The 24,277-nt window shown below is 42.2% G+C and overlaps 2 protein-coding genes across 3 annotated transcripts; one reads left to right on the top strand and one right to left on the bottom strand.

The window, feature by feature from the left end:
• Nucleotides 1-890: 890 nt before the first annotated feature.
• On the bottom strand, nt 891-16,287 carry mbd6 (methyl-CpG binding domain protein 6). 2 transcript variants are annotated; one of them, XM_037104023.1, is made up of 13 exons: nt 16,047-16,287; nt 14,867-15,100; nt 14,008-14,147; nt 13,227-13,329; nt 12,158-12,329; nt 8,383-10,767; nt 6,728-7,764; nt 6,183-6,291; nt 5,844-5,989; nt 4,143-4,904; nt 3,838-3,890; nt 3,615-3,681; nt 891-2,757 (listed from the first exon to the last, which is right to left on the bottom strand). In XM_037104023.1, the coding sequence occupies exons 3-13, from the start codon at nt 14,121-14,123 to the stop codon at nt 2,686-2,688; spliced, it is 5,022 nt and encodes a 1,673-aa protein (XP_036959918.1). In that variant the 5' UTR covers nt 14,124-14,147; nt 14,867-15,100; nt 16,047-16,287; the 3' UTR covers nt 891-2,685. The 2 variants fall into 2 exon arrangements, with proteins under 2 accessions (XP_036959918.1, XP_036959919.1); XM_037104024.1 differs by lacking the exon at nt 16,047-16,287 and adding an exon at nt 15,674-16,014.
• Nucleotides 16,288-16,774: 487 nt separating this feature from the next.
• Nucleotides 16,775-23,972, top strand: stac3 (SH3 and cysteine rich domain 3). The gene is made up of 13 exons (XM_037104635.1): nt 16,775-18,102; nt 18,873-18,913; nt 19,493-19,571; nt 20,610-20,763; nt 20,910-21,007; nt 21,173-21,233; nt 21,373-21,470; nt 21,631-21,700; nt 21,895-21,944; nt 22,087-22,169; nt 22,258-22,309; nt 22,448-22,585; nt 22,877-23,972. The coding sequence occupies exons 2-13, from the start codon at nt 18,906-18,908 to the stop codon at nt 22,982-22,984; spliced, it is 999 nt and encodes a 332-aa protein (XP_036960530.1). The 5' UTR covers nt 16,775-18,102; nt 18,873-18,905; the 3' UTR covers nt 22,985-23,972.
• The last annotated feature ends 305 nt before the right edge of the window (nt 23,973-24,277 follow it).

Genomic DNA, 24,277 nt, shown 5'->3' on the forward strand with positions numbered 1-24,277 from the left:
TTAAATACTATCCAGGAAGCACTCACTGAGTTTAAATACCCACAATAAGGCTGCACAATCCGTTTTTTTTTTTTAAATAAAATCATAACGACCTGCAACAAGAAATGCACATTTTGTGCCAGATATTACCTCAAAAAAGACTCCTCTTACAATGTTACAAAATCCTTAAAGTCCCAGTTTATCAGCAGTTCAATCAGTGACCTAATGTTCAATTTTTAAAATAAAATCTGTGAACATTTTTTAAGCTATCCTCATAAAAAGCCAGATATACAGGGAAAAATAAACCCTGAGCATGATTAGAACCAATATGCACGTGTAACTGCATCAATAATTACACAAACACTGCACCAGATCTTGAGCTAGCTCATGTCAGACACTGATCCAAACCGTCAGTATCTGACAACCTGACGCTGAGACTCAGACGACATTTTCGTATTTTAAAATCAGCAATTAATGAAAGCCCTAATTTTAATCCAATTTATTCAAAACGGTTGAATGTTGTTTTTGTTTTTAAAAGATATTCTGATTTTGTGGGTTCCTGTTGTTTTCAGAAAGTAACATGCAGCTGCCCCTCAGTTGTACTTCTGGCAGTGTGACAGAGTCTAGACCCGATACTTAAAGAAATGACTCTGGTAAACTGCCGTTACTGTAGCTCAGAATTAAAGGACTATCCTCAATATGATTCAAAAATGACAGAGCTTATAGTAACTTAAAAAGGTTTCAGCACTTTTTAAAAAATGCATTTCTGGTTTTAACAATCAAGAACGTTTTGCTCACGTTCAATATGTTCTTCTTAACCACATGCGAGAGTTAAAGGTAAATTCACATACCTAATCAACGAGAAGCTCCTCACAACTCCTTTCAGAAGAGAAATCCACACAAAGTTTTTCTGTAAATTGTTTAATATTAAATAAAAAAAGACTCCCATATAAAAAAAGAAAGCTACAGTCCACAATTTAATCCTCTTTTCAAACATAAGTATTGAAAGCAAGGGGTAGAATGAGAAAAATACTTAATTACAATTCCCAGAAAAATTCACAATTCATCGTTTTCTCTCTTGTCTCTTTCTCTAACAATATAAAATCAAAATAAAACACATTAACTGTACATATGTACAAATCTCCAAGTGTAGAAATTGCATAATCTGCTTTCTTTTTCACTTTTCTTTATTCTTTTTTTTTTTGTTGGTTTTAATTTTTTTTAAATACAGCTAGAGATGCCAGTACTCTTAGGGCAGGGCAGTGTTTGGAGGAGAGCTCAAAACAGTGACATGAGGAGACAGACGGAGGATATCACTCCAAATCCACAGTAACAAACAGACTTAACAGATCCACGTTAAGACATAATCACTCTGTGTTTCAGTTTTCCAGCCATTCGTTCAAACCAATCAAAGGACATACTGTACTCTACTCAGGATTCCTGCAAATAACCCTGTTTCATGTCCAGACACTTATCTCCTGGCTGGCGGGCAGAAAGACTGGGTGGGTGTCAGGTGAACAGATATTAAATAGTCTCCATCACACCACAGCTACACGTAATTCTTCACAGCAACAAATGACACAGCATGTGAAATGCTTTTTTTTTTTTTTTTTTTTTTTTTTGTTCAGTTCTTCAGAATTGTTACAGATCTGTTAAGGACCCTGCGAACGGTGAAAACTAGATGTTTGTCTGTTGCACTTTATTTTCCTGACCTGTATTACGTGTAATGACATGATTCAGAGAGATTTACAAAAGAACTTCATTTTTTTTCTCAGTTCATAAAATTATTAGTGATGCACAAACCATTAAAGGAACATCTCACTGGACATGTGGAATCATGATAAAAAGTTGTTTTCTTAAGAGTGTGAAGAAACCTGATACACTGAACCACATTATTTCCTTGGCTTGTCCCATATAGAGGTTACCTTACACTGTGAATGGGAAAAAAATTAAAATAAAAATAAAAAATCAAGTCTGTTCCTTCTTACATTCCCTCCCAGCACCTCTGAAAACCTTTCAGAATGTTTTGTTGAAATAGAACCGCCGTGTGTCTCTGCAAAGAGCCCTTTATCTTACAAACAGACAGGGTCTCGTTTACTACAATGAAAATAAATTCAACTAACGGTCGGACCAGCGAGGGGCTCAGCAATAGCACTGTTGTCCAACACACACTCAGACACGTAAAAAGACACACACACATCCACACACGGATAGACACACTTTCAACAGAGAGCATCGTTCAAGTAGATGGGCTTTATCCTGACTCACAGTTACACACTGATGAGAACTAAACAGTACTCTTGTTTGTTTGTTTTTTTGTTTTCTCATTGATATAATTCAAACACCAACCATACTTAACAGATTTCTCTGATCACAATGTCAAGCAACCATTATTGTGTGAACTAGACCTAAGAGAAGACCTAAGTGAAAAAAGCATCCGCAACATTTCTCTTACATTTTTTTCCCCCCACATTTATAAATTAATTTCTCAGACTAGATCTTTCTCCTATGTGTTTATTTCATAGTGGTTGCCATAACAATGGTTGACATGACAACGGCATAATATTAGTGCAGTTGAATTAAAAAAAAAAAAAGAAAGGTCTAAACAGTGGTGATGATGGTGGAGAGATGGAGGGGGGGGGGTAGAGAGGCGTCTGGCCGCCTTTCAATTGGTGAACAGCTCTGACTTACAGCTCCCTCCACCAATCACTGCCTCTGAGACCTGGCGCCCCGTCGCCTCCTGCCGCGGACTGATCTCTCAGGCTTCAGCAGTGCCGTCTGGAACAAGACAGAGAGAAAGGACTGGCACATTAGCCTCATCCCTATCCAGGATTGCTGATGAAATTATTTTACTGCTACAGTCAGAACTGCACAATCATTCATAGGTGTGGAACAAACCCACCATGCTTCTGTTTTGTTCTGCACAGGGTAGAAAGAGCGTACTGAAGCAGACAAAATACCGACATTTAAGCTTGCAACAATTCAGTGTCTTGATTTTGCTATCCACACCCAGTTATACCTGTGTGACTTCTGGTGCATCCTACCATGCAGTTTCCATGATAACAAGACACTAATCCGCCTTCCTAAAACAACAATCAACTAAATGATGAGATTGTTTCCAGGTGACACGTTGAGAAGATCCTTTAGACATTTTCTTTAAATTACATGTCTTTTTACTAAGCTATGATTGAGGCATGACAATAAGAAAATATCAGACAGAATTACCTTCATTTGCAGCTCTTTGCAATCTATAGCTATGCTAGTGGCTCTGTGATGACGTGCTGAGCTAAATGCTGACTCCACAATGCTAACAAGGCCATTATTTGCAGGCATGTTTACCATCTTAGCTTGGTATGCTACAACAATAACATTTGTTAGTTAGTACTAAAATCATACAAATTTAAAGTGTGTAGAAGAACAGGCGAGGCTCACAGAAATGGCATAGTACTGAGAAAAAACAAAATGTTGACCTAATAATGGAGCTCCTCATAATGAGCAGAACATGAATAGCTGTACCAAATTTCATAATAATCCATCCCATAGTTGTCGAAACATTTCACTGAAAACCATATATGTGCAACTCATGGTGGCACAAGAGGAAAAGCCAGATGATTAGCTGCTAACATGGCTCTTACCGTAGCCTTGGTTTCCTCTAGTGCTGTAGCATCCATGTCTCTGAAGTCCTCTAACACATTCTGTAGCCTAATACACAAAGGAAATACATTAGTTTGTTATAGCCAAATGAGCCTGAAGGGACATATATTAAACGTTAAATATGGAGAAACATCAGAAAATGTCTGATGCACATTACAGTAGACATTACAGTACACTTTCTTGTAACTGGACCAGCCAACTTACGTTTGTTTCCTTTTCCTTCCTCTTCTGGCTCCACCCGCTGCCCCCGCTTGATCCTTGGGAGGTAGAACCAGAAACCACATTACAAAAACATCATGATGAATCATCAGACTGAAGAATGCAGTGATCCAAGTCCATTACAATGCTACATTTCCCTTTTTAAAAAAAACAAAAAAAAAAAAAAGAAAACATTTTTTAGTCCATACCAAAAATAAATTCTGGTGCCTCAGCAGGATGATTATGCAGGATCACTGAGATATAATATCCTGCCTAAAGGTCTGAAGTAAACAGGAGATGCCAGCACTCACCCTTCCCTGCTCCGTGTGCAGTAATGTCCCAGCCGTCTCCTCACTGGGCCTCCCACTGCATCCATCCCTGGGACTGAGGTACCCTGCATGGGGAAGATGCCCCTGCCTATCCACCCCTGCCTCCACATAGGGGCACACAGCCGCAGCGGGCCCAGTACAGTCTGTCTTAGCCTCCTCCAAGTATATAGGGGGCAGGGGAGGCTCTGGATGAGTATGTCCATCCACCATGACTGGTTTCCTTTGCAGGGGTGGCGTAGAGCCATCCTCAGTGGGTTTGGGAGTCCCCTGGGCTGGGGAATGAGCTGCTGCTTCCAGGCAGAGTCGGGATAAGTCTGGGTTGCGAAGGGAACAGGCCCGGCGTGGGCTGAGGGAAACTGGGGCGCTTGCCTGGGGCAGGGTTGGGACAGGGGTGGACGGAGTATGGTGCTCCAAAGGGAAAGAAACCGGCGGTAAGGCACAGAAGGGTGAAGTGGGGTCAGATGGCCCCATGTGGGCTCTGTCTTCTTGCTCTTTAGCACTGACTTGAAGGAAGGAGGTATAAATAGTGTCCATGAAAGAGGTGTAGGGATCAATAACAGACCTGCCCTCAGAAACTCGCTGTTGGGGTGGAGTGGGTTCTCGGGCAGGGGCTTGAGCTGGAACAGGGCTGTGAACCACTTGGGGAGCCATCTGACTGGCTGGAATGTCTTCCTGTGGGGCAGGGCTTAGAGATTCCTGCAATGAGACTGGCTTCTCTCCTTCTGGGGGTGGTGCAAGGTTTAACTAGAGGAAAAAAGTTGAGGCAATCAATAACAGTCAGATTTTTTTTGATAAAATGAAGAAACATTCTGTGTTCTCATTGCTCAAAAAGGATCCAAAAGAAAATAATTCACATCGCCCTTAAGCCTTCTGTTGATGCAGAGTCAGATCCAAAACTTGTATTCACCTAAATGTTGGTTAAAAGCTAACAGGTATATTGAAGAGTGAAACTGAGTGAAGCATCTTTACTCACAAAATATCTTTGGTTGAGTTCAGACACCAGCTGCAGGAGTTTAACCCAACAACAGCCAAGATTAATAACAGCCTATCAGAATTAACATTTACAAAGCTGACACAGCTGCTACCTGGATGTTTTCTACACAAAGAGACAGTTATGGTCAGAGTTTACGAGTCCTGGACACCTGATCTTGCCACCCAGGTTGTCAGGACTTAAGACTTATTCCAGTGCTCACAGATAGGTTCACACACACTCTCAATTTTCACTCATATATGCAGTGAAGTTCTCAATGTGGAGCCTGACAATCATAAAAAGAGAGCAATGCTGCAACACTAGGAGACTGAGGTGAACAAAATATAACTGAGTGCAGTCAAGAAAGGACCTCTCTGCCTCTCTGACCAGATACAATAACGATCTTAAGGGTCAGGACATCTATAGTAAACATTAAATAACATCTTGATTCGCTTTCTGTCATCGAGAGCTATAGTGACTACATACATGGATAAGCACTTTAAGGAGAAGAAGGATGAGAAAGTCTCTGGGGATAGCTGAACCATTTCACCAGAGATCACTGAATTAATCTAGCGCTGAACGAAAAGGGCAGAGCCTCTTCAATCTTGTGTAATTTTCTGTTTTTTTCCTGTTAATTAGTCTGTTATTACCGGTGAATGTGCGCCGGGTTACTGAAAGCTAAATAAACCAAAACTGACATCCCCGTCACCTACCTGTAAATTGTTAAGCAAGTTGATTGCTCCATCAGGACCCTGCAGCAGAGGCATGCCCAAAGCAGAGGTCTGGACCGAAGGCAGGAGGATTGAACCTGCTCCAATACCCAACATGTTATTGAGGCCCGTGATGGCAGAAAGATCTCCTACAAAGACACAAGTCATAGATGCTCTGAAATAATGCCTCACTGCTACAGAAAGGTTGCAGTATTTTAAGTTTTAATACTGCAAACAGTTGGTCATTTTTGCTGGTATCATTTCTTTTTTTCCCCCAAACACATAAATTAAATTTTGACGAAGAGGAGAATGAAGTGTTACAGAGGGTCAGCATTTACTCACCTAATACAGCAGGGTTAAGCAGAGTGGGCAGTAACTGTTGGAGGATGGGGTTGTCCTTGCCTTGCAGAGATAGGGGGATGAGGGTGTCAACACCAGCATCAGTAGATACCTGGAGTACAGAGGAGAAGAGAGAGGAGAGGATTAGTGTCTCTGGCAAACAAATAACAAAATAGTCAACGGAGAACTGAGAAGGAAAAAAGGTAAATGAACATTAAGATGTAGAAAGGGACAAAACTGAAATGCTTGATTTTTTTTAAAATGCAAAATTAAAAATGTTACCAAAAAAAAAAATGCGCCTTCACCCTTGAAGTACATTAAGAAAGATTTCAACAAACCCAAACAAACCAGGTAGTTTAAGGAGGGCTTAATTTGAAAATACTTTAGAGAAAAAATATATTTTAGAAGTAAAGGAAAACAGGTTGATGTATTATTCAGAAAAATCAGAAACTAAGGCATGGGAAAACAATGGAGCAGTTGAGGATTTTTTTTGTAGGGAAACTAGGAAGAGCACAGAGGAAACAGCTATAGGAGACAAGGGAGCCTACCTGAGGTTGGGTATGTTGGGTTTGCTGTGCAGGAGCTAAATGGGTGTGGGGAGGTGGGTGGAGCTCGGCAGAGCTCAGGGCAGCAGTGAGCAAGGCAGGGCTGAGGGGCAGGAAGGCTGCGGGGGGAGGAGGAAGAGTGGCAGGAAAGAGCAGAGACTGCAGGGCTTGAACAGAGCCCTCAGCTCCTGGAGGAATGGAAAGAAGGCCCTGGACAATCTCCAGGATGCCTGGGCCAGGCAGGGTTGATGGATCCAGGAGGCCAGAGGTCTTATCCAGGGTGAGACCCTCCAGTGTGGTGGGGATCTGCTGTGGCTGCTGGAGAGGAACTTCTAAGCTGACCTGGCTCAACTGACCCAGCCCAGATAGAGGTAACAAAGGCGCCTGCTGTTGCCCTAGCAACAAGGATGCCATAAGCAGAGCCTGAAGGCTAGGTTTTTCTGTTAAACCTAAATCAGCTTCCTGTCCTTGGGTAGGGGTAGAGGGTGGGGCAGGGAGTGGGTTCAAAAGGCCCAAAAGGTTCAGAGGCAGATCCCCTTGAGCACCACTCAACAAGGGCAACAGGGGAAACAGAGGGTTATTGTTTATCTGCTGTTGCTTCTGTTGTTGATCCTGGTTTTGCTGATGTGTCTCTTGATGGTGTATCAGTAGCTGCTGCTCTGATTGCTGCTGCTCTGACTGCTGCTGCTCTGACTGCTGCTGCTCTGCAAGATTCTGTGGTGTAGCACTGGCAGGGGGCATCTGTGCATGTTGCCCTCCCAACCACAGCCCCCCAAGGGGCAATGAAGCCAGGACTGTAGGGTCCAGGAGGGATGGTAGACCACCTGTGGATGACAGCAGCTGCAGCAGCTGCTCCTGGTTCATGAATGGGAAGGCCTCTGCCAGAGGTAAGGGAGTGGTTGAGTCACCCACAGCTGAAGGTGTATGAGGACTGTGATTGTCCCCAAGACGAGAAGAGACAGGGGGCCCGGGGCTGGTGTCTGCTGGAGATTTGGTCACTATGGAGACCTTCGGGTCTACACATTGAGGCTCCTCTGGCTCTGTGGGAGAGAGACGACTCATTCACATGTGTTCTGGTCAACCTATCAATCAGTTAACATATTTTATAAAAGAGTCTTGAGTTAGCATTTTCAAGCTAGCACATCAATAAAAATGGTTGGTAGGATGTTGATTCAGAGCAAACTTAATTGTCATAAGTCAATATCTACGATGAAAAATCAGGATGGACTCTGATATTGTAAAATTTGCTGGTTATATATAATGAGGTACTATTATTCTGGTGGAGTCTAAATGGAGTTCACCAATAGTGAAGCCTGTTCATTAGCCATGCTCATACTCATTGAACTCGAGTTACATCAAGTAACTACTATTTTCAGTAACAGGATCATACTTGTCAATGGAAAACTTAAATGTGTGGGGTGTTACAATGTTAGAGGGCTCAGCGGGGCAGTCAGCAATGGATCGTCTCAACCCAAGTAAGACATGTCAATACCACACACATTGCTAATATTAATCACACTTAAATTAGCAGAATTTGTGAGAGAATCTTGATGTCTATATGGGTACACTTCCACTGTACTGCCCAGCTCTACATATCATATTACTTTGGTTATATTTTTAAGAGTAAAGATACATTTAAGACTGAAGGTCATCCTCACCTGCAGTGGGATTTCCTTGGGAAGACATCGCAGCATCAGTGGTACGGTCAGAAGAGTAGCCCTCCCCCTGGGGCACAGTGGAAGATGCTGCGAGAAGGGCCAGGACATGATTGCTAAGATCAAGAGGCTTCGGGGAGCTGGATATCGCCACAGAAGCACTGCCTTGAGAATGACTCATGTCCTCAGTGCCCTGTGGTGAGACGTCCTGCAATGGTGACTGGGAAACAGAGTCTATTGTAGAAATATGATTCTCAGTTGGCTGATGCTTGTCTGAGGAAATCGGGGACATGTGCTGCGATGGGCTGCTGCTGTTGTGTAAAGCTAAATTTGAGTTGGGTAGCATTGTAGAAGAAGGTGAATGTCTCTGTAGAGGGCTGGATTTAGTAGACCGAGGATGTGATGGAGACTGCACTGATCTGAACTGAGAAGAACTGGGAGGGGGAGAGAGCGGCTGTGGTGCCGAGGGTGAAGGATTAGTGTTACTGGTTCGGCACGGTGACTGAGTCTGTCGGTGTGTGATGGAATGAGGGGTGGGTGAAGAGGGCGACAGTCTGGGGCTGTGTTTATTAGTGTGTCCACCTCCTTCCATAGACAAAGATCCTGGCTGAGCTGAAACAGAGTGTGATGCTGAGGCTGAGGCTGTGGCCTGTGCATTCTGGACACTGAGCAGGTGTAACAGAGCAGACAGAGGCTGGGTCTGAGAATCCAAGTTGAGAGGTGTAGGTGTCAGGTGTGTAGTGAAATCCAGAGCCTCATTTTGACGAGGAAGCCTGGAAAGATGTGCTATCTGACGGGCAGCAGGGAGCCTTGGCGTCTGCCCAGGGAGCAGATGATGATGGTTTTCTAACATGACAGCATTCTGGTTCTGCACAGCTGAGGTAGAGGACGAGTGCGAAGAGGAAGAGGGGTAGGAAGAGGAAGAGGAGGACAGGTTGATAGCTGTAGCAGAAACGGCATCTCCTGGTGGGGTCTTCCGTGGCCCATTAGCCAGCTGCTGGGTGTCTCTTAGCATGCTGAGCACTGTGGGTGATCGCCGCTGCCTCTTCCTGTGCGATGCATTGCGCTCTCCTGTGGGAGGCAGGTGGGGCAAGGAGGAAGCCAGGGACTGGGCCAGAGAGTGGGATGGAGGAAAGAGGACGGAGGAGGCTGATGCAAGGGAGGGGTGGGGAGGCCTAGAAGAAGCGATGGAGGAGGGAGGGTGGCTGTTATGTAAAGTGCTGTTTGTTACCTTTGATGACGGCTGCTGCTGTGCCTCTTTCAAGACCTCCAGTGGAGAGGGCAAGCTCACCGGGTGGCTGGCCACATTTGAGCCCTGGCCCTGGGTTATCTGGTTAGACAGCTGAGCCTTAGCAGCCGCAGAGAGCAGGCTACTCGCGGGGAAAGAAGCTGGGTGTGGCAGCTTGCTGTGATGGCTGTGGTGTTGGTTCAGAAATGGCCCCAGGGGTAAAGTGGAAGGCCCTGCCGAGTTCAGCTCAAAACCTGGTGGTCCTGAGCTAGGATTCGGACTGTTGGTGCTCTTCGAGGGCTTGGAGGAGAGAGCATGAGGGTTGCTACTGCTTTGGTTGGTCAGTAAGGAGGGGTTATTAGGGATAAGGAGGTGATGGTTATTAGTGCTGCTGTTGCCTGAGTTCTTAAACTGCTCCAAGATGTCTTCCAGCTTGTACTTAGGGAAGTGGGGGCTGGGGTTTGGGGAGAGAGGGGAGTGTGGTGAGGAAGAGGTTGACTTCCTCCTCTGAGACATGTTACTTCCCATCAGCCCGCCTCCTCCATGATCAGAGAGGGGGGAAGGAGAGGCTGAGGGGTGGCGGGAGCGCTGGTGAGGGGACACACAGTTCATGTTATGGACAGAGGGAGAGAGGGAGGGAGACGGAGAGAGGGGGGAGCCTGCCACAATGACCCCGTGAGGATGGTGAGTCTGTGCTCCTCTTCCCCCTCCACCCATGGTCATCGGGGAAGAGAGAGGAGGTGAAGAGAGGGGGCCTAGCCGAGGAGAACCCGGAGTCTCCGGGGTTTTGGGCGTTCTTTGACCTTGAGTGACGTTCTGGGGCGTGGGGGTGCGGGGTGACCTCTGTGCAGAACTACAAGTTGGGAATGAGCTGGAGGGAGAGCTGGAGGAGGCAGGGACAGGAGGAGGATGGTGAAGTCTTCTCAAAGCCTCGAGGGGATGGTGAGAGTTAGTGCCTGTTTGAAGGACCGGGGAGGAACCATTGTAAGGATAAATAAACTGGTGGGGGGATTTGGGGCTGGCACAGGGGTTTGGATGGAGGTTGCTGTGAGGTCGAGCTGGGACTGGATGGAGCTTTGGATGGTAAATTCCATGGCCCTCCTCGTCTCGCTCCATGCGTACTCGCTTTGGATCGCGGCTGTCTGCTCCAGTGCTCATATCTGAAGAGGAAACACACACATGATAAACATTTACCAAGCTGTAATAACAATGAGAGAGTATTATTTTATCTTGCATACAGTCTATAATTAATGATAATGACTGTTCTACCATGATTGATATTTGATTTGGGGGTAATTGGTGCAGTCTTGAGGCCATGGTAAGACCTCAGGACTCTAGTTTGCAGATACTTTCAATCATGAACAGTAGATGCTTACGGCTACCCAACATTATCATCAGCTTGTGTCTTTAGAAAAATTCATGCATTTGTGAAAACAGAAAGGGTGTTTAAGTATGAGAAGCAAAAACATTATTCCTTTCTGCAGAAGTCCATTTACATTTTGGCTGAAGTGATGAGGAAACTGCAGCAGAGTGAGACCTAACTCACTCCAGCCACAGTTGTTCAAGGTCTTAATGTTTATTTCCCCTATACTGTTTGTGCCTTTTCTTGGATCTGTGTTAACTGAAGGCAAATAAGCGAGACAGAAGATAATGGGAGAAAATAACAAAATGAGTTAAAGACAGTTGTAATACATATTGTCAATTAATTTTCAGGCCTAAGAAAAATAAGAATGGAGACTGCTTCACAGGACAGCACTGATTGAACCATTCTGCTGTCACACTGTGAGTTTGCTCTCTAAATATATTGATGGATAAAAAATTCAGCAAGACAGTACATCAGAGCAATCAAGGTATCCACCAACCACACATCATGATCTTTGCTAAATGTCTTCTTGGGGACATTACTGCTGTCTAAATATCACTAATTTCAACTCTGTGTGTCTGTCAGCAGCTGCACTGTTCAGAACTAATTTTTTTTCAATCCCCCGCCCACCTGTTCCCGCAGGACTTCTGACCATCACTGCCTTCTCGAGACTAACAGATACCCCGTCCCACACCCGCCCACTCCTGTGGTGTTTCTGATCACACACACAACATCAAAAATATGTGCTAGTGAAAATCTGCCTTCCTACAGAGAAAACAAGACACATTTAGTTTTATTAATTTGCTGTGGGCAGTAGGAATTAAAGTCTAAACATGGATATCGATCATGTCACAGATTCTCTGACAGCTAATGTCGAGGGAACAAGACAAAGGGGGAAAGGTGAAATGGAAACATCTGTTTATGTTTGTCGGAGGCATGTGGTTAACTATGAGACAGTGTATTTACATGCACTGTAATGCCCAATAAGACAGAAATCAAATTGTATCTCTATTTCATCCCATCATGATGATGGCACTGCCAACCCCGATGTCAAACGATTTGATCTAAGCACAGATTTGGTTACAGCCTGACAGAATTGAACTGGATACACCTTACAGACAGGGCCCATCCACACCAAAATTAAATTGAGCATTTCCTACACGATGCTGAGCAGCATATACGTTTACCTGGATGATGAAGGTTGGCATATGGCAGCTGTGAGGCCTGCATACTCCGACACAGAGCAGCCATCGCTACAACTTTCCTGCGGTGGTTACACAGTTTGGTCATGTCCTGCTCTGCTTTGCCTAATGGCGGGCTGTGCTGCTCCACCTTCACTCCCACAGTGAAGTTGAAAACCTGCAGGATAGCAGATAAAAGAGGATTAGACAGAATACAGAGATAACTCTTAGGACAGTTAAGGGCACCGGTGGGGGAATTTTTCACTTTAGTATGCGCAGTCACACAAGGATCGTTGTGCACTCTCATTTTTTTAAAGAAAAGGTTAGCCACGATTCCAGTGGCACAAAAAGCTACTCATAGATATTTAATTCACCACATGTGGGGATGTCTGTATCTCCTTCATAAACCTTGCAGTGCTGCAAATAATTATTATGCTACTTGATTGTGACTAAGAACTCAATTTTGCAATTTATCTCCATTAACACACACATCATAAGCCATTCCACATCGAGTTTCACACATGACATCAAAATCGAAATCCATCGCTTTAAAACATCATCTATTGATCTCAGTATCTGAAATATTGACTTGTAAAAAGAATGCACCACAGTGGTCAAGTGAACTTGAAAAGTCATCACGCAGCTGTTAATATGTGTATATCAGTGCATATCCAAGTATCCCAGAGCTATTAAATTAAATATTCATCATTTGTTTCTGTTTATTGCTAACTGTGTCCAATTGTTGATAAAACAATGAACTTAAAAATGCAATATTGATGCAAATCTGATGCAGCATCCCACTTCTGTCTGCAGTCACAACTCTGTGGTCTCACTATCATCCTGCCCACTATAATATCTGACAACTTACACATCACAAATATTAGCCTAAAATTAGGTACAAATGTAGGAGAATGGAAAAATAAAATAGCAGAACATGGAAACCTGCAAGTATACAGGTTAATGTATTCATCTTTAATACAGTCTTGCATAACACAGATCAGTGTATGCCTCCAAATTGCTCTTAAACACAGAACCCACAACACACTCAAATTGAAAAACTTAGACCGAGCTTTACCTTATGGATGATGAGCGGACACTCAAGACCACATTTGCAGGTGCCATCAGTCAACAGATAGGTCTTGACCTCGTCCAGAGAGGAAAGGGCAGTGCCACTGGGACTACAGAGAGAAGACAGGGACAAACTGTCACAGCAAACTCAGAGCAAATGCAAAAGATATGAATAAAAGATATGTTAGACACCCTGCAAAGTGGTAGGCTGCAAAGCTGAGCACACCTAAAATAAGCCAGTATTTAAAATTTGAGGCGCTGGTAGTTACCTACAGGGCTTTGAATGGTTGCTTAAGTTAGTATCGCTGTATTAGAGATACTCCGAAAATAATTCTTGTTATGAAGTATTAAACACCACTCAATGTGATCTCAGCCCCCTGTGACCTGTTTTATGTCTGTTTGGAGAAACTACACTTACTTGGCTTGTTATGTAAAAACAGAAATATCCCATTTCAAATGTCATATGTTACACACATTAAATATGAGCAAAATCCAAACCGGTGTTCAATAAAAATATGTATTTGCTTATCAAAGGAAACTCCTCTGCTGTAAACTGGCCAAGGGAAATAATGCAAATGTAATTCTTTTTTGAAACAAACAAAAAAACCTCTCTAAATCTAAAAAACAAAGCCACAAAAATCCTGGTCATCTTTCCAGGTAATATCCTATAACATTTTGGCACCATCATTCTCATTTCTCCATCATAAAGTATTTAGCTGACACACGGTGAGTACATTAATATCAACATCAAGTCTGCATATTCTTTCTGTTTAACTGCACCAACCCACCTGACATAGATCACCTGCCCGCCCTCCACTCTCCTCTGCCAGCCAATGGGGACGTGTATTGCAGTGGTGTGGACCCCATCCTTGTCCCCACTTACAGTCTCACTGCCTCCCATCATTTTGTAGTTGCGACCTGCCAGCACCTTGGAAAAGAAGCCAAGTTGTTAATAAATATCTTCTTTGAACCCATAAAAAAAAATCTAATTATTTAAAGATTCACAGGTTTTGTTTTTAAATTATTACGTATACCTTTTTTCCTAGAAATCTTTGTTCTGCATTTGTAAAGTCAACATAAAGGCTCCCAAGTTTGCTGAACCTCTATTAAAAATGTATGTATACATGCGACTTGTTTGTTTCATGTATCAGTGTACTTTGTCGTGCCTCACCGTGAGTCACTGAATAAGTAAACACATGCATGCATAAAATGGATGAACGAATGTCTCTGCTGTGTAGTCTATGGGATATCAATGTTCTAATTAAAGCAAGCTGCATGACGAACGTGTGAGCCACGTTAATCTGATCACACAGTGCCAAATGCCGGCGTCAAACATAAAAAAATGGGCACCATGATGAAATCAGCCTAGGTTTAACACAATCATCAAGAATAAAGACAACAAGGGTTCCTAATAAAATAAATCGCACTATTTCATTACCAGTTACGAGTCTCCTCCCCTGCTTTCTCCTACAATTCCAAAAAGGTCGGGCAAAGTGTCCAATGCTAAATGTTGTCTCAAACATTTAGTACCCAAAATATAATGAAAACATATTATTACAGGGTGTGGCCATGGCAAAAGAAAGGGCTTCAGGTGTACTTTCAAGGTAAAGCAATAAAAAAAGAATGGCTGAAGCACATTTAGCATACCTTGTCATCTTTGGGAAGCCAGGATTTGTTTTGGCTAAGGTATCCACTGTCCAATGTACATGCTGGTGGGTGAGAAGCACACAGACTGCCAGTAGGACCTGACTTGATGCCCAAAGACCTGGACTTTGCTCAACTTTGAGGCAGATCCTCAATTTAGAGGATAACTCCTGCAGATTTATTTTGTCCAGTTTACATCAGAGGTCTGATGGGGGGTCTTGGATGAAGATGGTGAGCCTGCAAAGAAAGGGGGAGGTGGATTATGTAATATGACAAGTAGCACCAGGGTGCATAACTGATGTAATAAACCATTTCCAGCAATTGATTTGATCCGAGCCTACTTCAAAAAATTATCACATGCGATAGATTACTGTATGATAAAGAACACAACTTCAGAGCAAGCTGCGGCTACTTTGAAGTGGGAGGGTGTGTTTGGATAGGCCCGTGTGTTAACTGAATGTTTAGCCACAATATAAGCAGCTGCCTTTCTCGAGCTAACAAGCTAGCAACTTCAAACGAGCATGAAATAAATCGTTGGGAGAGTCTGTAGTTCAACTACAGTCGACACCTCTGCACTGTGCAGCCCTGGAACAATATCTCACAAACTACACGAACGATACACGGCAGACTAGCAGCTAGGCTAACAGCTAAGCTAGCAGGCTACCCTACTTTGTACTATGTTGTCGTGACAGCTGTCAGGCGCACAAAACACTCCGATGCAAAAACTCTTGCGTGTTAGCTACGGTAACGAGAAACAAGCCAGGGGGAAACACTGCTTCGCAAAAAACACGATCGCCAGATTGCACTCACATATTGACAGCCGCTAGCTATCGTTAATGTTAGCAGGACCTATCAACCTTTCTCTGCGTCAGGCTCTCTGTGTTGGCGAAGTTTTGGAGTCTTCGCTTTTCTGGCTCGCGGGAGAATCAAGAGTTAGCTAGCTAGCTAACGGACTAGCCAGAGAATGTTTTGAGAACGGCTGATACTTAAATAAATAACCGGAAAATAAGCAATTTCATCATTTAAACCATGCATTGGCGCGATCAATCAGCTCTCGGGGTTTATGCAACGTCTGCCAGTCCGATTTAAAAACAAAGGGCAATAACGCTTCATTTTACTGCGCCTGAGATCTCGGGGCTAACGCTACCAGCTAGGCTAGCAGAGCTAACAGACTGAAATTTACTTGATTCTGGAGTGTCCCAACAAGGCTGGAGGATGTCCCGCTCCCGGCGCACAGTTATCCAGCCGCCGCTTTGGTCTCTGCTCTGCTAAACCGTCTCGCACTCAGATGTATTCCGACAACCATTACGACCCATGTAATCCCAAATTCACAGTTTCCCACTGTTTTTTTTTCTTACAGATTCCGAGCAAAAAAAATAATGGAGTTGTCTGTTGGGCATGCGCATTGGGCCGCTCAGGGAGTATTGTACCCGACATGCACCGGGACCTTTGTAGTGTTCCAGACAGACATCAGTGCGGAGCTCCTTGATAGAGGACATGATAATGACAGACTGGTAAAAGGCCTCTGCAGTTCACAATAATGGATTCATGAGCAGCTGTCTACACTGACTTTTAGCACACATACACACTGTTTAAAAACACACAGATATTGAATTAAAAAAAATACAAATTTTAAAAGGCCATGTTTTAAACTATACAGTTTAATTATCCATATTGGAGTGTTTTGTATCCATTTCCTCTTTGCACCATATATTTATTCCATGAATAGCCCAGTGTTACATCATACGTATGTTATACATCTGTTGTTTCTCTGTGATTAACATATTTCAGAGAGCACACTGATTTTGGTAAAGACTAGTAGCATAAAGCAGGCGACTGCCCTGGGGCCCCTAGACTCTCAGGGGGCCCATATGGCAATTAGCGTGTGGTAATTTCATTAACTACAGACAAATTTGTCTGCTAATACTGTATACACAATTAATGCACAATATAAATTGAAATGACAAGGACCTTGAGGTTGCATGTGGATTGTTACATAATATTGAGACCCCCTTAACATTACGAGTTGAAATGCAACCTTAATTAATTTAAAATGGGTTTATGTGGAGATATATCCCTTAAAGGTGCCTACGTAGTTTTTGGAGAGACATTTTTGAAAGAGGAGCAAAATCTTCACCGATTGTTTTCCATTAAAAACATGTCTGACTGTAGTGACCCTATGATCCACCTCCTAAGACCTTTGTTGGTGATACACCATCTCGGTACACCGTCAGTGTCACTGTGACTCTCACTCACTTACAACTTCCATTCATGACTCTGGGTCCAGACAACTCCCCCTGTGCAATCATACCCCTCCGAGATTTTTTTTACCAGTCACCAAATGTGTCATAGAACATTAAACATCTGATTTACTAACTTTTCAGTTACAGTATATCATCTCTATATCTCTAGGCATGATGGTGTAAAATGATCAGAAAGTCAAATTTTAAGATTTTTAGTCTAAAGAAACATCAGAGGGAGCCTTAAAACGTCTCATATGTGCATAAACAGCCTCATATATTTAAACTCCCCAAATTAAAAGATATATCACTGATCAAATTACCTCAGTCTCTTGAATTGTAGTCCTGCCTACAACACAACACAACCATTATTTTTCACATGCACACATTTAATACAGAACTCATTTGAGTTACCAGATAAAACGCTCAATACAAAGGTGACACACAGGTTTGTCCTTTGTCCTCTGTCTCTGAGGCAATAACAGGACACTGAGCACTATGAATGCCTGTGTGTCTACGTGTTTCTGTTGTCTGTGAACAAGTGGGACGGGGGGGAAGAGGTGAGTATATGTGTGTAATGAAGACAGGGAGAGAGAAGTATCTGATTTCCCCTCGTCATCGGTGCTGAGTCCGAGGTCCCCAGCTGTCCCAAACAGTCATCTTGACACATGAGCGCTCAGCCTGGCATCCACACAAACATACATACAAACACACACGCACAAAATCACTGCTAAGTACACAAACACAGACATATGCTGGCATCTGAGCACTTTGGAAAACACCTAAAGAGACAATAAAGGCAGTAAAGAAAGAGAGGGCCCAGACAGAGAGTCCTGAGGGCCTGAAGTGAGGAGGCAGGTGGGTGGGCCGGTTTGTTAGACTCAGTTCCACTGGACGTCCAGCTCTCCAGTCAACGCCAGCAGGTGAAGGACTCATTCACACAGAGATTTACTCACACGCTGGATTTTGTCCTCCGGGCTGCCCGAGGTTTGAAAAGAGGTATGTTCCAGTTTGAAGTTTAACATTATTCCACTGCCAAAAAACTGTGTTTGCATGACAAAAGTGTGTTCATTCAATCTGATATCAGAAAAGCAGTCACATAAAGCCTTGAAATACAAACTGAATAACTGATATATGGAAAATGTTTTTGCCACTTCGCAAATATTGATTTTCATTGCAGTACTACTTCTAGAATTTTCCTCCTCTTTTTCTGGCTGGCAGAGGCACCCGAAATAGCTGTGACGAGATTGAATTTCACAGCCCTAGAATAGTTTGTTGGACAAGTGCACTTGCACAGTATGTGTGTTTGTGTGTACGCAAGTGTATTGCAAACTTTTTTGTTAAGACTTCATACAGACACAAGATGATCCTGTATATGTGTTGGTGTCTCTGTGTGTGCTGTGTTAAACAACTAACCATCCACATCACAAATACAATGTGTAAATGTCATGTAATTCTACAGTCATTATCTTCTCATAGAGGATGACGGATGATAAAACACAGAGTCAAGATCTATTTGATACTTTCTGAACTGACGCCACAATATTCACGTTAAATCATTTTATATACACATACATATGCTTTATGTTTTTGTTGATTTTACCAAACCATGGCATATTACATTTCACTTGAGAAAAGACATTAAAATTTAATGCCCTGTATTTGTAAAACCTGTGCCATTAATTATCCCAGGTAATCACAAATTTGTATTATTTGTTGCAAAACTAAAAAAAAACAACTTATAAATAAACATAATTATGTCTTTTTAGGTGAGGCAGTGCTGACATTATCCACCAAACACCATGGACCAGTGAGTACATTTCCTGATATATTGCTTGTCCTACTTTGCCTGCCAGCCTGCCCCTCTCCACAAGACTCCATTCAAATTCTAATGTGCTAAATGTTGCAACAGTTCAGAATGAAAGACCAAAATACCACCAAATGTAGTTTATCCACATCTTTCACATTCACGTTAATGATAATAAAGAGAATCAGTGTTCATTAGAGTAAATGTGTTACGGGACTCTCCCAGAATGAACAATCTACACTCAACTATTTGGAATGGCAATTTGATATCGACACAAAGCATGTCAGGTCAGGTCACTCTATGAGGTCAACATTGTGAAAACCTTGTTGGTTCAACTTTGTCAAGTTTATGTTAACATGTCCTGGTTTAATGTAAGTATTACCTGCTCACCTAGTGACAAAAGAGTGGTCATGCTTTAAAAAAAGAAACTTAACACTTTGGAAAGATTTTCGAGAATGTAATAGTATGTAGCTGCATGATTGGATCTTACTGTGTGTGTGTGTGTGTGTGTGTGTGTGTGTGTGTGTGTGTGTGTGTGTGTGTGTGTGTGTGTGTGTGTGTGTGTGTATGTGTGTGCTTCAGGGAGGATGACAAAAACTCGGTGGATATCCATGACAACCCTCCAGCTCCTGACAACGTGGTGAAAGAAGATGGAGACACTGTGAGTGACAGGACCATGTCAACCCCCCACTGTTAGCAGTGCCATTCCCGGCCAGTCTAAAATAGCCACCAGCTGGGACAGGAACGCAGCGCTGCGTCAATTGGAAAAATATGAGCCCTGACTTGAGTGAATCTGCCTTTTATCCCCTGTGGGGGAAGTCACACTGCTGGCTGATCTGTGAGGAACAACCACTTTAGGTTTAGAAAAGTGACTCTTTAAACAACAGCAGACTGCAGAACTTGTAAAATATCATATGACATAAATCAATATATGTGCATAACCTGAGAATACTACACTGCAGTGATGATTCAATTTGGTAGAAAAGGTGTGTAGTTCAAAGGCAGTTCTCACTCAGCATGACTACATATTTGTTCCAACAAACAATTTTTCATCAAAGAAATCTCACTCACGGGCATCACACTCTCTACACGGGCATATCAAATGACAAATAGAGGCAAATATTAAAGATCAAAACAACTTATATGCAAATATTTCATACAAACTTGACAACCACCGTCTCTTTCCAAAGACCATGCAAAAATACTGGGTGGGGTTTACTGGCATCTAGCAATAAGGTTGCAGATTGGAACCAACTGAATACCCCTCGCCTCACCCTTCCCCTTCCCTTCTCTTACAAGAGTGGAGGAGAACCTACAGTGGCAGCTGAACACACAAAAGGCCTTCTCTTGAGCCAGGGTGTGTTTTGTTCCTTCTGAGCTACAGTATCTTTGTTGATAGTTAAAAAGGCTCCTTCTGAGGCAGCAACACCACCGTGATTCTTACTTTCAGTTGATTATACAGTTATGAAAAAATAATTAGGAATATTTCATTACTTTTCTGCCAGTAGAGCCTCACAAATCCTACACACTGGACCTTTAACAGTACGTTTATCTATCCACTCCATGCACATATCTTTCTCATAAATTTATTTGTCATTATCGAATCTTTCTTCTCTACAGCCAGTGCTTTCCTGGATTCATCAAAACACTGCATGTATTGTGTTTTTATATGACTTAGCTATGGCTTTTGTGTGTCCAGGTCTATTTCATATATGAGGAGGAGGTTGAGGTGGAGGAGAAGGAACCAGAACCTCCACCACCTGTTATATTGGTCAACGACAAACCCCACAAGTTCAAGGACCACTACTGCAAGAAACCCAAGTTCTGTGACGTCTGCGCTCGCATGATAGTCTGTATGTATCAGAAACCATGTCAGGGAAAACACACACAAACGTAAAAAAAACATCACATTATACTTTTTCATATGTGATGTTTTCGACATTCAGTGCCTAACCTTGGTTTGATTTACCCAAGTGATGTTCCTTTGCTTATTTTTCAGTGAACAACAAGTTTGCTCTGAGGTGTAAAAACTGCAAGACCAACATTCACCATTCGTGTCAGTCCTATGTCGAGTTCCAGAGGTGCTTTGGTAAAATTGTGAGTGTTTTTCCTTTTGATGTCATACAGCTTTATAAAGACATCAGAACACAGCAGGATGATAAAATGTATACAGATTTCCTCTACTTTACTCCTGGTGAGACACATTTTCAGACCTAAAATATTTTGGAAATTCTGGAACATTATATTCTTTGTTTCCTGTAGCCACCTGGCTTCAGACGAGCATACAGCTCCCCCCTGTACAGCAGTGACCAACCAGATCCAAGTAAGTCCGCTGAATGACAGTCCTTTTTATCATTTAATCATTTATTTGTATCCTGTGAAATTGCATGGTCTTTTCATACATGTAATTTAATTATCTTTAATAATACTTAATAATCTGACTGACTTCTTATGTTAACCAGACAACCCAAACCGTAACGACCCCGTCTTTGACACGCTGCGTGTCGGCGTCATCATGGCGAATAAGGAGCGCAAAAAGAATGAAAATGACAAGAAAAATGTGAGTACACGACTTTTCAAAGTGTAATTTACATAATTTCAGCAGAGGAAATTGTTCAAGCATGAATCCAGAGATAATGGTACTAGAGCAACAACAACAAAAAAAGGATTAGGGATTTGATAGTTGCGTACAGTGCTGATTATTAGTGTTTTCTCTCTAGATGATGATGATGATGGAGGAGGAAGAAGAGGAGAACCAACAGCCCAAAGAGAATGAGGAAGGAGGAGAAGGTACAAAGAAACTATAATGTTGGCTTGCTGTGCTCTGTGGTATATACTATGTTAGTTGTGGTCGTAATAATAATTTTAAAAAAGAGGAGAAAACGTGACGATATGACGATAACATGAGATGACTCGCTCTTCATTTTTAAGTTCATCAAAAGCAATACATTTGTCGATGACTCTGATGTCCGATGTTCATACAGGGAAGCCTGATGATAAGAAGGAGAAAGGAGGAGACAAAGCAGATGACAAGGTAAGAAAAACATTTCAGTTTTAGCCACGAGCAGATACTAACAGTACTCCCCTGTTCCACCAACTATAACACTGTATGCATAAATGCTTTGCTTATCAATAGGCTGTCATATTCAGAAGCAACTGTACCATTTTGTCAACAGAGTAAGGGTACATTCTCCCAGTCCCACTATTACCTGGCTCTCTACCGCTTCAAGGCCATAGAGAAAGACGACCTCGACTTCCAGTACGTTTGAAAGATGCAAATATTTATCAGTTACATGAGGTAATTGTTAAACTAAAAAATATGGTTGTGTATGTTGCTTGTGCATTAGCCCTGGTGATCGGATCACAGTTCTGGATGACTCCAATGAGGAGTGGTGGAGGGTGAGTTCCACTTCATCAATTCTTGATTTATTTAGCTGTCATTGGATCATTTGAATGTGTTGTTTCACTTGTCTGTTGCCATTTTTCTAAAGTTTCTGTGGAGGACGAACTCAAAGTCTGTTGCCTCTCTGTTTTCAGGGAAAGATGGGGGAGAAGACAGGCTACTTCCCGACCAACTACCTCATAAAAGTGCGAGCGTCGGAAAGGGTTTTCAAGATAACACGCTCCTTTGTCGGGAACAGAGAGATGGGGCAAATCACACTGAAGAAAGATCAGGTAATGACGCTAATGTGTCAGGAGTTTGTGTTTAATTAAACAACATGAATAAAATGTAAAAGTAAGCAATGAGTGACATCTTTACATCTACCCAAGTAGATTGCCAATCTTGTTGTTCAACTAATAAAATAACAGGTAAGCAGTTATTTTATGAGTTGTTGTACCCTCAGAGTCAGCATGCACAAATGTTTCCTGTCGCAGCAATCATTCTGTAGCGGCCTTAGTGAGAGTGTATCGAGCTGAAACTGATGCTGGGATGTTGAGCTGCACTACTGTCACTCTCTGTTTCAGATTGTGGTGAAGAAAGGAGATGAGAAAGGCGGCTATTTGAAGGTCAGCACTGGACGCAAGCTGGGCTATTTCCCTGCTGATCTGCTGGAGGAGATCACTGTGACATAAAAACAACAATATGCAGTGGAAAGAGCCTGCAGCCAACACACTTTACATATCAGCGCAAACTGGAGACATCACTGTTTGCAATTGTCTGTATTTGTTTCATAAACAAATGTCACGGCAGCAAAAAATGAAAACTGTATCTGCTGTGGTGTATTGTGACAAAGCAAGAGAAAGGAGAGATTAATAATTTGATTAAAAATACATTTCACTAGTATGTACATTGATATGTTGCTAAGAGACAGGGTTACTGGCTTTAATGTGATTAGCATTGTCATAAAAATGGTTGAATGCTTTAAGAAAACTAAACTACCTGCTGTTTATAGCTAGCCATGTCGAGTGGGAGACAAAATCCGAAGTGCTTTGGTAAAGGTCATTAATCATAACGATTAATTGCTATGAAAATAGACACAAGTTTGAAGACATGCATCAATATATTTCTAAATCAATACGACTAAACAGTTTTTAAAACAGGCAGACGGGTAGAACTTCTGTTACAGCTAACAGCAACTTCCTAAAGTTTGGCCGCAAGAAAAAAAAAACGGCATCAGGCAAATGGGAAAGAGATAGTAAATCAAAATGCAAACATAACAAGCCCATTGTACAATTCCCATTTATTGACTGCTTATTAACAACTTACACTGCTTATGATCTGTCAGTGTATTAATATGGTATTCAAAATATGGTATTAATATAAGTTTTCAAATCACAGTATCATCATGGGTATTTCCAGATAAAATATCTAATGGAATTCTTGTTCCTGTTAGCAAGGCTCTCTAGGTCCTTTATACAGTAGTTACGTACATAGAGGCCTCAAAGTAATTTAATCTTGTACATAGGAATACAAACAGATCAAAGATCAGGATCCTAGATTGAGCGTGCACATAATACAATCAATACTGCTCAAAATGGTTTCAAATGTTTGCACTTATTGCTGCTGATAGCTCCTGAAGTATATGTGTTTCAAATATTAAACCTGAAGTGCACTTAAAAACTCTGTGTGAAACCTTCTTTAAAATGTTTTCTTGAAAGTCAGTATTGTATTTTGTACAAAAGAAGACAAAGAGAAATGCAGAGGAAACTGTCTTGATGGAAGCAGTCCTGCGGTATGTGCATTACAGCACCACTTTCCGTAATTCAGTACCGTTGCTGCTTTATTTATCCATGAATTTAAACTCACATCGGATCCTCTCTAAATATCCATACAAATAAAGCATAATTTGCATCATCACTGACGGTTAAATATTTAAAACAAAAAAACTATGCAAAATACACAGTCTTCTTTTTGTCTTTTGTTCT

The sequence above is a fragment of the Acanthopagrus latus genome, chromosome 7, assembly GCF_904848185.1.
Source record: "Acanthopagrus latus isolate v.2019 chromosome 7, fAcaLat1.1, whole genome shotgun sequence".
Lineage (NCBI taxonomy): Eukaryota > Metazoa > Chordata > Actinopteri > Spariformes > Sparidae > Acanthopagrus > Acanthopagrus latus.

Bases quoted from the DNA above. Each gene is read 5' to 3' on its own strand.
- stac3 (XM_037104635.1), top strand. The intron at 19,572-20,609 runs GTGAGTGACAGG...TTGTGTGTCCAG, and splicing joins TGAAAGAAGATGGAGACACT to GTCTATTTCATATATGAGGA. The intron at 21,945-22,086 runs GTAAGAAAAACA...TTTTGTCAACAG, and splicing joins GAGACAAAGCAGATGACAAG to AGTAAGGGTACATTCTCCCA.
- mbd6 (XM_037104023.1), bottom strand. From the start codon at position 14,123: ATGATGGGAGGCAGTGAGACTGTAAGTGGGGACAAGGATGGGGTCCAC. The intron at 5,990-6,182 runs GTGAGTAAATGC...GTGTCTTTGTAG, and splicing joins GCTTAACCCTGCTGTATTAG to GAGATCTTTCTGCCATCACG. The intron at 4,905-5,843 runs GTAGGTGACGGG...TTTTTCCTCTAG, and splicing joins ACTTGCTTAACAATTTACAG to TTAAACCTTGCACCACCCCC.